The sequence below is a fragment of the Caloenas nicobarica genome, chromosome 9 (assembly GCF_036013445.1).
Source record: "Caloenas nicobarica isolate bCalNic1 chromosome 9, bCalNic1.hap1, whole genome shotgun sequence".
NCBI lineage: Eukaryota > Metazoa > Chordata > Aves > Columbiformes > Columbidae > Caloenas > Caloenas nicobarica.
The window spans coordinates 12,352,379-12,365,520 of NC_088253.1; the positions used below are offsets into that span (position 1 = coordinate 12,352,379).

Here is a 13,142-nt window from a genome sequence, read left to right on the forward strand (position 1 = left end):
TATTTGTCCTAGGCTGCTGCTCTGTTCACTCATCATTACTGTCAAAGAGGAATAAAACTATAAGTGTGAAGACTGGGGGAGACAGAATCATTCTTTAAGGCAGCTTGAAATGTTTCACTGTATTGGATGGAACTACATCTTCCTGTCATTTATTGTTAAGCAGACACTTTTGAGATGTAGTCAAAGCCTGAGAGAAATTTGTGGAAATCATGAGAACATCACTTTTAGCTCAGCATTGGAGAGGTCTTCCCTTTATGCACCTAGCACTCTGTTCTTCTCGCTTCCATAAATTTGACTTCGTGAGTGTGATGTAATTCTCCCCAGTTCAAGCTAGTAAAATTGACATCACAATTAGATTACTACCACAACTTTTGAAGTGATAAATGGTAATTTGAGGACAGAATCAGTGAAAATCCATTCTTAAAGGCAGCCAATACCAAGAGGCATCAGGGTTACAGAATAACATGATGTTTGTAGAAGCCACAGTATTACCCTCCCTTTAAGGAAAACTTATTGTTTTCCTCAAAAGAAAGGAAGGATGATTGGATGGGGGAGCACATTAAACTGTCATGTACACACTGGCTATCACTTATAGCAAAAATTTTATTCAAGCTATTTTGGTCTTTCCTCTCAGGTACTGTCACTGCCCCTTTTACGTTTTCTAAATCCAACCATTTAAACCTCCATTTTGTGAAGTCCACTTCCCGCCATGTCTTCAGCAGGTTTCTCTTGTCTCAGATGTCTCCCTGTGCCTACTTTTGTAGTCCACATGCATAGATACTTACGTGTTTTGAATGTGAGAAGATAAAAGCTGAAATGATGAATGGTGTCAAATGCATGTAGACATTGGGCCACTTCAATGGCACTATACTCTGTCAGCAAGACCTGAGCCTCAGGTTTAAAGTTTCTCTTGAAAAGTTGCTCAGTATTTTCTATCTTGCATATGGTTTTCCCCAGTCTATAGCTGGCTTTTTTTTAATACAGAAAATTCCTCTTCTATTTCTTCTTTTCTCTGCTAAGTTGGTATTTTTTGTACTTTTTCCCATGGTCTAGAACAGCTTTCCTGACTGTTTGCATCTGGCTGACTCTGTCTACAGCTGGTTTCCCTGTCTACAAACCCAGCACAGAGCCCCACAAGAATAAGAACCAAGGCACCACAGCTTCTCCCAGCTCATTTGTCCTACTAAGCAGCAAAGTATTTTAACCCAAAGGCAGCGCTGCTGTACTGGTTCCAGTATTTGAGTCACACAGGGACCTGGGCATGCAGACTATCTGGCCACAGACATCCCAGCAGGGTCAGTGTCCGGTGCGTGTCAGGCCTGTGCAGGGACCTGAGAAGATCTTGGGAGTTTAACAGCAACAAATTGAAAAGATGACCTGAGTAAGTAATTGCAGAACTACTCTGTGGACACCTTTACAACAGTTTACGTCCCATATCGAGTGATTTAGCTTGCATCAGTGAATCTCAAAGGTTTTATAGTTGAATCCTATGGAGAGGTCCTGAAAAAGGAAATGAATTCTTACAATGCAGTATCGCAACATAAAATTTGCATTAAATGCCTCAATTGATTTTTTCTTCCATTTTCCTGAGTGCATAACATAAGAATCCCTATTTCTATGTCCTATTGTCTTTGTGAAAATCAATATATTTATAAAATGTAGCTTTGACAGACAGCTTTTCCTGAGATCTAACAAAATTACTACCAAGGAGCCATTTTTCTTGCCACAAAGATGCCTTCAGACATTTTACAGCTGCAGATTTGGTGTCTCCTTGTAGCCTCTTCACGGGTTTAGCAGGGTGCAGGCAACTACTGGATCATACCAGCTAACCGAGGCTTCACAGATCACCTCCTTTTGCTAGAGTCTGCTGTGTTCTGTTCCCTAATATAACCACACTTTGGGTTTTTTTAAGTTTCTTTAGACTTACAAAGAAAAAAACTAACAATAACAACAAACAAAATAAAACAAAAAAACCCACAACAGATTACCAATTTATCCTTAGTTGTTGTGATTTTTACCTTGTTTAAAAGTAGCATAAGTATTTTTTTTCTGAGATGAGAATGTTCTGCCTCCGACCTAAGCACTGATTCTGAAGTTTTAATTACAAATCAGGTGGAAACATCATTCTTTGGTTTTTGGCGTGGTGTTTTTTTTTTTTCTTTTTTCAGATGGAGAGAGTGTTTGAGAAAAGAGATGCAGTAACTTGATGATGTTTCCCCCTGCAGAACATAAAGTGAGAAGGACAGTTCCCATTACAAGCTGGCAGAGTTACTGTGCCCTGATGCTCAGAGCAGGTTATGGCTCTTGCTTCCTTGTGGTGTAAAATGGGAAAATACTACAACCTTTTCCTCAATTTGACCCCAATGCGACCTGGACAGCCTTGGTTCCTCTCTTAAGTCCTGGGACTTCAGTTATCTCAGTTTTACATTTTCCCTCTCCTGTGCTCCGTTAGCAAACAGGGTGAGCAGCAGTAGGAGCAGCAAAGCTGGGAGCTTTCCCCTCCTGCAGGGCTCGCTCTGTACCTTTAAGGGCTGCCCCCCCGGCGGTGAGCCGGTATAAAGCAGGTGAGCAGCAGCGCTCCTGCACGGAGCTGCGGGCGGAGCGGGCGCAGCTCCCGGTAATGACCGGCCAGCACAGTTGGGGCTATGGGCGGGATGACGGTAGGTTATAGCATTTCTGCGATCCATCTCTCGGTCTTCCCCCACTCATTTTCTTTGTAGAACTGTTTCCTGAGCCCTGCAGAGCTGCCTGCAAGCATCAAGTATATACAGCAGGTAACTAATTATTTTATTGATAATAAGTAGCACCCAGAAAGTGGCACAAACCTATGCCTGCTGTCTTTCATTGTTGTAATCAATGTTCCAAAGCTGAGAGAAGTGGTACTGAGGTAGGTTTTTTCCCCAGGCTGCAGATATTACAGATGGGTCCCTTTCCAAAAAGCTGTTATGAGAAGGATTAATTCTTTAAAGTAAAGATTCAGCAGAGCAGTAATAGATCTTCTGATCCTGTGCAGTTGTTAAAATGTGATATCTAGGCTTCCACAGAGGTGAATAAAATAAGATATATGTTATATATTTCTAGAACATCGATAAATTGTACAGATCAGTATCAGAAATCTCTTAAAGAACAAGTTATGCTTTCTGATTTGACAGCTTTTAATTTAGTCATCCTCCTTTGCTTCCCACCTCCAAGAATGTGTGTCACAGAGTGAGAGGATTTGTGAAGCTATTGAACGATTCCTACAACAGTGTTTTATAGCACCTATATGCTTTATGGAGGAGGATGGATGAGTGACTGGTGTTGTCCAACAAGACAATCTTTTGCATAACCTTCAGGAGTCTCTCTCTTTTGGCAGCAACTATTCTAGCTGCTGAGTGTCCAACAAGAGTCTTTTGTATAACCTTCAGAAGCCAGTCTCTCTCAACAGCAGTTCTGTGAGTTTCTCCAAGTCAAAAAGCACATTTAAATGCTAAGTGAATCTGGTTAGTGCTAGTAGCTCGTGTTATGTGTTTGGCATATAGGTAGTAGCAATAAAGCCATGTTTCTTGCAAAGCTCATAAGAGACAAATTATATTGCCTAAGCTTGTGTAACAGCATTTAAATCCTAAATCTGCTTTACAGGCAAGCTGAGAAAATATGCTATTTTATAAGCTTAGCTTTTCAGAAAATGCCAAAGACAAATAAGAGTATAATGGATCACTGGTTTTGTTACATAAACTCAAACCTGTGCTTGATTTTAAAAAAAAGTTTCCACTTGTGAAAGTATGTGAGAATGCTACAATTAAAAATGCGCTTATAGGGAATCTTAAAGTTGTTGCTGTTAATACTTTCTGAACATAAGCAGTAGAAGAATTTAATTGCTTCTTGTGCTACCATACCAAAGTAAAGAAAGAAGTGTTAAGAATAAGTAATTCTTTGGTACAGATACAGTCGTGTTATCTCAAATAGCATAAGAATGTTGCAGCTCTGGCAGCAGAGAGCTGTGTTATTAAATTGATCTTTCTCTCCACTTTATTGTGGTCAGGAAGTCCAAAAATATTAATTATCACACTGTGCCCTTCGCTCAGGTTAGAGAGATACCATAATGGGCATGAGTGAAGAATGGAGCTGCCTCAAAGATCTACTGCAGTCATAAAATGGTTTTAAAAATAACTGCATAGTCAGTAGCTAAGAGATTGAGTCATCCGCATCTAATTTGAATCACTGGAGTTTTTACACTGTCTTTCCCAGGAAGAATTAAATGCTGTTTCTTTGGAGGAGTGTGTATGTGCATACGCATGTGTTCACACCTGCACCCACCTTGGAAGGTCTTCAGATTCCTTAGCAATGAAATTACACACTCTGCAGAAAATTACTGTCACAAGTAACTGAAGATACAGCACTCTGATGCGCTGTGATTTCCTCAGTGTGTTTTGTACAAGACATTTGACTTCCCCATCTTGTTGCAGTCCGTGCTCATAAAAATACACCAGCTTAGAATTTAAGAGAACCTCTTGGATACAAAACTTTCAAGTCACTCCTGCTCAGCAAGCTTTACTTCAAGCCTCATTAAAACCTGTAATGATTATTTTGTGTATAGTAGGAAGAAAATAATGGTACTTTCCTTTCTTTCCTTTTGAAGGACCTTCAGAGTGGCACAAATCTTATCCTATTGCCCAAGGGAACCGCCAGTCACCTATTGATATAGTTTCTGCAAGAGCAGTTTATGACCCTAATCTGAAGCCACTTATTATCTCCTATGAATCGTGTACATCTCTCAGCATCTCCAACAATGGCCATTCAGTTATGGTTGAGTTTGAAGATACTGATGACAAGACAGGTGAGACTAACACACAGCCAGCTAACTCAGAATACAATTTGTTAGTGAGGGAAACAAGTACATCCTGTATAGTGTATTTCATATGATGTATAATTTTGGTTTAGAACAAGGCGTATAACCAGAGCCCTTTATATTTTGTCTTCTTGAGCCCCACATTTATCTTCACTTGAATCTCTCTAGCAATACAATATTGCCTAGTGGAATAGTGTTTCTACATTAGGAAAATCTCTTGCATTGGGAAAATCAGAAGTTTGTTTGCAGGACGTCCCTTTCAAATGGGAATTGTCAGTTTGCTAGCCAGGGAAACCATGCATCTTTCCAGCAGTTCTAGATACACAGAGTAGGTATGTACACTCCCCACTGCCCTGTGTCCATGATCATCCAAATCAAAGGTGCCAACACACATGCCAGCTTTGTGTGGCTCACTGCCCAGTTTCCATCCCCAGGGGTAGGGAAGAGAAGAGGATTAGCAGAGATCAGGTGATACAGCGTAGTCATCATCACAATCCACTACATCCAAGTTGTACCTGGACCAGTCAGTAACTGTGACCTTGCACTACTTTCTTCTTTCCTCCCTGCCTCATAGCAGTTCAGTTTCTTCAGAAGTGATAAAATCTTCAGTTAATTCAGAGTTGGTAGCAGCTTGTGGATCTTGGACTATCTGCAGTTGCATATTATTCTTGTTTCTTAGCTCTTGGCAGAGAATATAAATGCTTTAAGTGATTGATTACTTCTGTTAATTCTACTGCCATGGTAAACCTTGCTTTTACATCTGAGAGGTAAGGGAAGAGCATTCAAATGGAGATGATGAAATAGCTGAGTGCATATAAAAAAAGTATAAACAATTTTTAAACATGTCAATTAACTGATTTAATCTTCCATTTGGGTGTGTTTGTTGGTTCTAGCTAAATAGGATACCCTGGATACTCAAACCAAGTTAATTTTTCTGTGAAGTGACTTGTCTGTGCTGGTAACCCTTTGAAATAGGGGCTGGGGGTTACAATTCCAGCCGTTTTGTTTTAAAATTTCTCTTCTGAAATGAACCTAAGAAACTGCCCAACTGAATGGTGAGGTTTTTCAAGTATCTTTACTGAATTTGAAGAGAAGACTGGACATGCATTTTTCAGAAATTTTGCTACACAGATGCATTAAGCATGTCACCCTACAAAGAGAATTTGTAAAATATATCTGAAAGTGTTATCTTAGCTTGCTAACTACTCTTGTGTCACTCTAAGCTGAACTGCATATAACAGAACTTTATCCAGCTTTAGAAGTTTAAGAGCATCATTATTCTGCATTTAGAAATACAGACTCAGAGCACAGACAGGAATGAACACCTCTGCCCTTTCTACACTAAGTACAAGCCTTGTTTTAATAACATTTTCAAGGAAGAAGACTGAGGGGTGGAAAGCATGGTTTAAAGTGTTTTAGTTGTGTTGAAATAGATCTAGTGACTCATAATTCTGCATAAATGGCACAACAGAATTGACAGTAACCCATAATAGCTAGATTTATTAAAATAATGGTTGAGAGAGGTGATGCATTCCATTGCTAAGTTCAGAAAAACACACTAGGAGATACTTAAACTCCTAATACTGAAACGTTTGCTTTGGTAAGGCCAGTTTCCTGCATAAAGGCCAGCTAGAACTACAGACTGTGCAAGCCCCAGCTTTATTTTTTTAAACAAAATGTTATGGACTACACTGAGGATGAGTGCTTGATGGATACTAAATGTAATTTTAATTTTCTTAATATAAGACTTTGATCAAGTTTTCATGTCTGGCAAAATTTGTTTGATTTAGTGCCATATAAAAGTACAGGAGGATTACAGATGCTGCTGATAAAGGATCTTCTATAGGTGGCAGCTTACACATTCACCCGTTCTTAAGTGTTATTTCTAAATGATGTATGAAGTTTCTCTGTAGCACTTCCTCACATTTTTAGGGTGACTTGAGATTCTGAATGGTGTCATGTAAAGAACAAGCTATTATATTACCTCTTTTTGTGAGATCAGGTATTTAAAGGAAACAGAATATAGATAACCCCCAGAGGAAGGGAAGACACTCTAACCAGGAAATTGTCTACCTGATGCTCAAGGTATCTACACTCTTTTGCATGAAATGTCAAGTAGCACTGTCAAATATTTTGATACACGAGTTTCAAATTGTTACATATTTTTTAACATTAAATTTGGATTTATTGTGTTGAGCAAGAAAGGCATAATTATAAAGCTACTCCCTCTTCGTATGTCAAATATACTCTTTCAAAGAAGCTACAAAATTCTGTACAAATAGCTGCTCAATGTTTTTAAATTTAAATTTTTACATAAATTCAGGTGCTTCCCATTAAGAAATCCAACCCTTCTAAATATCCGGATGATGCATATATTTGATATTGGCAACTGGGAGATGCTGCTGACTTTTTTCCACTCTTATGCCAACATTAGTTTTTACTAACAGGAAGCTAAGAATCTGGAATGCTTAAGCTTTTTCTCTCTTTTTTTCTGCTTAGCAATCAGTGGTGGTCCCTTTGAGAATCCATTTCGGCTAAAGCAGTTTCACTTTCACTGGGGGACAAAGCATGACCAAGGATCGGAGCACACAATTGATGGCAAACCTTTTCCATGTGAGGTAATATGTATTTTTACAGATGGGATTAATTAATGCAAATGCTGTTGACAAATGACTTTGTCTGCAGTGGGGACCATGTGTCCCTTAGGATTCTGATTGCTTACTCACCATGCTTAGGTCAGCACAGACTTTAATGAGAACTTTATTCCTTACACTGAAGTTATCTATTGATCACTCTGGTTTTTAGAATGCAAACTTATCCCCCCCAGTCCAGCCCTTTTTCTGAGATTCTCAGTCATCTTATCCTATTTAACAGGACACAGCCCCACAGTTTAGTTGCTGTGCTCACACAGTACCTCTGACAGTCCTTTGCTGTGTGGTTTAGCCTGCTGTACACAATTGATTGCATCCTTTTACTTACACAGGTGGAAGAATATACTGACAAACATGATGCTGAGAGGCCCTGTATAGCTCCACTACCTGGCACAATTAGCTTAGGCTTCAGCTGATGGTCACCACCTGTGGAATGCTGGTGCTGTCCATAGCTTAGAAATGGCTTCATCTGGGGGCTTGAGACAGTTCTGCAAAGTCTAGGACAAGCACAGGCCTTTCCCAGCACAATCTTTCCCAAACACTACAGTAGTATAGAATTCTGGAGTCTCCTAGTAAGTACCGGAGCATACTGCTTCATGGGATGAAAGCCCATATCAGGGAAGTTAAGTCACAGGTTAATGCTTGCTTTGTTTCAAAATAAGCTGATATATAGAAACTTTGTTTAGTGTTTGTCCATGCTTACGGACTGGTCCAAAAGGCTGAACTAGCTCGTCTTTCCAAAGATGGTTTTGGAGCAAACCTACATTCTGTTATGAGCAACCATTAGTGCCTGTTAACATGAGACAACCTATGTTCACAGCTTCTATTGCCAATTTGTTTATTATTTGTTATTTTTCTTTAAAGCTCCACTTGGTTCACTGGAATGCCAGAAAATATGCAACATTTGGAGAAGCAGCAGCAGCTCCAGATGGCTTGGCAGTAGTTGGTGTTTTCTTGGAGGTAAGAATAACAAAAATAGCATGTTTACATGATAAGAAGTATTATGCTGTCAAGTGTTTGAGAACGAAACTACATATTTAAGAAGTGCTTAAGGAAAACAGATGACATATTGGAAGCAGTAACTCAATGCAAATTGCTGTTAAACTTACTTTAGTAGGAATGTTGAGATTCAGAGAAAAAAAAAACACCACCTATTCAGAGCATAATTATAGTAATTCTTATTTAACCTGTCTATTCTGTTATTCTAGATTGGGAAAGAACATGCCAATATGAACAGACTCACTGATGCTTTGTACATGGTAAAATTTAAAGTAAGTCTTAATCTCTTTAAATTTCACTGTTTCTAGAATATCCTTTACAAATCAAGCTCATGTACATGTTTAAGACAAAAATGGAAAATCACCCACCACAAATCCTCCCATCATTAGAACATCACTGTAGTTGTATTCTCTTCTTCCTCTCCAAAGTTCATCTTATTTGCCCAGTCCCAGGTGCCTCCCAAGGCTATGCTGACCCCATTGGTAATTCAGAGGTTCTGCTTTTCCCAGAGTATCTAAAATCAAAAGCTCCATGACCCTTCAGGCTCAGCTCTTACACTCAGCAAAATAATCCTTTTCCATTGAGCCTAGCCTTGAACAAGTCAAAGCTGGGTGTCTGTCTTCTGCTGCAAAGCTCTGTTGGGGGCCAATCTTCATGAGGTCGTGAGCCAGTCTGTTCTTACAGTGATACTTTAAGGTGGTCTTTAACCAGATGTATTATATCTGAGAGCTTTGAAAGTTGATACCTGCTGCACTTTAAGTGTGAACTGATTAGACCACTACTAGTGTTAACCTTTCTGGATTTACATGAGGTTAATGCATTCTATAGCATGTGTAAGTTCTAATATGCAAAATAAACTTGAGTAGTCATATTATTCTTGCTCCTCTGTATAAGCTTGTGAAAGACAAGGAATGAGGCAGTTATGCAGCAATATGTAGGCTGTAGACATGCTAAATGATATTTTTATGTTTAAGTAATTGCTTCTACTTGCAGGGAAGAAATAATTATCCCTCACTAGTAGTGATTGAAGGTCTGCAGGTTTGCCACTGGGGATAAACTGCTCATTCTGTTCCTTATGAGCAATTTTACAGACAATTGAACGGTGCTTTCTGAGTGACCAAGTACCTTTCAGATACTCCTACAAGCCCTAGACTGTGGTAGTTAAGGCAATCACCAGTTTAAATAGCACCTCCTTCTGTTTCTACTGGTCTTTTGGTTGATCCACCTTAGTCTAATTTTAGACTTGAACACTTGATTAAATTTTAAAGTCAATATTTGTCTTAGCAGATGATGACTCTTCGGGGCCAAGTTTTTCAAAGTTTCAAATTTCCTACTGAAGTAGATGGGGAGCATAGAAAACAGCAAGTAATGAGACAAGGAATTCTGCCATATTATCTGTAGCTCACACTGAACGCTATATACAGAATATACTTCCTGCATTATTCTTGGACCTTTTGTGACAAGAGCTGAACTTTGGTAGAGGCAATGAGGCAAGAACTCAAAGTCCAGTAAGCCAGCAGCAGGTGTCACTCTTGCTGTGCTACTCTTAGATAAAAGTTATTACAAGGGAGCTGGACCTTTATAGATTTTTCCTTTCCCCTAATCTTTAATATTACTTCAGCATTTCTTTATCCTTCAAAAAGACTTATTTAACCTGCACTTAAAAGTAGAAAGCTATACTTCAAGTATGATTTTTATTTTTCCAGGGAACAAAAGCTCAATTTAAGAGCTTCAACCCCAAATGTCTCTTGCCTTTGAGTCTAGATTATTGGACATACCTTGGTTCTTTGACAACCCCACCCCTTAATGAGAGTGTAACTTGGATAGTGCTGAAAGAACCCATCAGGATTTCTGAGAAACAGGTAAGCTTTTGGTACTCTCCCAGGTCTTGTAGGATTCAACACAGTGACTGTTTTGATTTGCAACAGGGCCAAGTTAAAAGACCATTAGCCTGTTCAATAATTAAGGCTTCTGTTAATACTCTCTAGGATCTTTGCTTGAACCTGTTCTATTAACAGATTTTAATGTACTGAATACTTTGCTTTGGTCCTTTTAATAAAAACTTTAATACTGGTTGCCCTTTTAAGCAGTAAATTTTCACTGAATTTACAGCTGGAGAAATTCCGCATGCTCCTCTTCACCACTGAGGAAGACCAGAAGATCCAAATGGTGAATAATTTTCGACCCCCTCAGCCTCTTAAAGGGAGAGTAGTTCGAGCTTCCTTCAAGGCCTGAAGAAAACTGATAGTGGCCCTGAGATATCCAAGAGCTTCCACATCTGAGATACCATAGATAGAAACTCTGGTCTTCAGATCACTTGTGGAACACACCAGATAGCCACTCCCATGAACATTCTACTTGGAGAGGAACAATCTTCTGACTTTGTATTTTATTTGAATTGCTCATTCTTATGAGAAATGGGATCTTTTTAAATGGTACTTTTCAATGTGAGGGATAGCTGAATAATCTAGTGTGTTCTCCAAGACCTGACACTCTAAACATTAAGATGAAATTAAAATCCTACTTAATGTGAAATGGGAAATTATGTAGTGATCTACTAGTACTGGTGGCTACAATTTCTAATTGTCTCAAAATACATGATGAAACAGTACTCAAGAATTTCGGACACATTGGACATAAGTTTTCTTTACCAATCTCTTGTTAGCATTTGCTGAGCTCCGTCTGATTTAAAGATTGCTTTCACTGTATTCTTGCTGTCTGTCGCATACCATGCACATGACTAGCACTAGAAAAGAGTTCTTACATCAGGTAGCACTAGTATGAAAACTACACCTACATTAAGTTACTGTTCTAAGATACTGTTTTATAACTAATTTGAAATAACAATGTAAATGTTGTGTTTAAAAGCAGGCCATTTTATTGCAGTGTGGTGTTCAGACACATGTTCTTTTAGCCCATGCAGCATACATAACCGTAATGCCCTGGTCAATTTTGTTGAAAAGAACATCTGTAGCAACTCAGGTATGTGTTTCGTGGTTCTCGGTTGTTCAAATTCTACCTCAGCCAAGTGGTTTGCTCTGCAATACCACCTCTTTCATTGCTGCCCTAAGAAAAGTTGATATTTTGTTCATTTTAGGGACCTAACATGGGTAGACATGGATTGCACTGAATGTGCACTGCTGCGCAAATCATGCCCTTGCTCTGGCAGTCCATCAGGATATTCTCTGCAGATGAGGGGCTCATCAGTCCTGAGCCCTTTTACCTCTTCAAAAGAAAGCTGCTTTAGAAAAGCCATGTGATAGTAATACTGCTTCTGTAGCTTGGTGACAAAATGCAGACTTGTGTCTTTGGCACTAAATTCAGTGATGTTATCTGTAAATACCCACAGTCTATTTTCAGTTACTTTAATTCTGGGCTTCAAATGTTCTACTTCATCTGTATAGCTCAGATAAAAATTGCTGATATTTATCAATTTTAATCAGCTTAGTTGGAGAAATCATCAAAGACGTACAATGTAAAGGAAAGGGGGGGAAGGAAGATAACAGCTACTATGGGCTGTTCTCCCTTTTCAGAAAGGGAGAAAGGCACTAGATGTGAAGCACAGTACAAGCCATGAAACACTAGAATTCTAGACCTAACTCTTCTATAGTTTTTCTGGTACATTGACTCGAAACTTTCACTTTCCCCTTACATAAAATGAGGGTAACACTAACCTACCTCACAGGGATGTTGTGAGGGCTAATTCAGCGTTGTTTTAGATGTGACATTCTTACACAGCAGATGCTAAAGGAAACAGAATCGTTACAAAATACAATGTTTTTAGCTATTATGAATGTAACTTTGCTAGTAATGCAAACTGGTATTGCAGAAAATCTATTTAATGTATATTTCTTTAACAAATTAAATAAATGAGACTTTAAAATCAAGCGTGCATCTCTTTGTCCTTTGTTTGGAATAGGCCTACCTCTCCCTACTTACAGCACTGTTTTTCTTGGACTTTCATTAACAGAAATGCTGTTTGATATCTCCAGCTGATGCATTTATTTCAGATCCAAGAATGATTTATTTACCTTCAGTTTCATAGAAACCTTGATTATGCTATAGTAGAATCTAAAGGCAGGTCAGAGTTATCCCTCCCAAGTTTCTGGGCTGCTTTTTTTGGAAGGGAAAAAAATATAGAAAGCTTACTGATGTTTAAAAGCTATTTTTAGCCTCCTGTACCACAATTCTTCCCATCAGTTTCTGTTTAATCCTTCCACTCAAGAAAATTCTGACATTTTGTGTGTCTTGGATGACTTTTTGCTCTGAGTTAAATTATTGTTGTCATGAATCTTACGTTCCTGTTAAAATGAGTCTCTTAATGTAGGTTTTAATCTTAAAATATTAAAGTCTTTCAAAAGAACCTCATATTTGACAGCCCAAATACATTTTATTGGGGTAAATTAAAATACCTTCCTGATTAAATTTTAAATCAGTATTACTTAATATATACAGCTTAATTAAGCAACCAAAGTACTGCTGCACTAGTATCAGCACACACCTTCACAGAGAAGGTCACTGGTCAATATTTTCAGTGTTTTCTCTCATTCTAGGCATACAAGTTGGTTTCTGCTCACTCAGTCTCTCATAAAAGGTAAGGATTGTATATCAAACTTTCTCCAGTTTTTCCCCAACTACAACCACCCAGTCTAACAAAAATA

The 13,142-nt window shown here is 38.6% G+C and overlaps 1 protein-coding gene across 1 annotated transcript; it reads left to right on the forward strand.

Moving 5' to 3' along the window:
- Positions 1 to 2,620: 2,620 nt before the first annotated feature.
- Positions 2,621 to 10,716, forward strand: CA7 (carbonic anhydrase 7). The gene is made up of 7 exons (XM_065640877.1): positions 2,621 to 2,660; positions 4,622 to 4,819; positions 7,331 to 7,449; positions 8,347 to 8,442; positions 8,691 to 8,753; positions 10,188 to 10,343; positions 10,594 to 10,716. Exons 1-7 carry the CDS (start codon positions 2,621 to 2,623, stop codon positions 10,714 to 10,716), a joined length of 795 nt encoding a protein of 264 aa, XP_065496949.1.
- Positions 10,717 to 13,142: the final 2,426 nt, after the last annotated feature.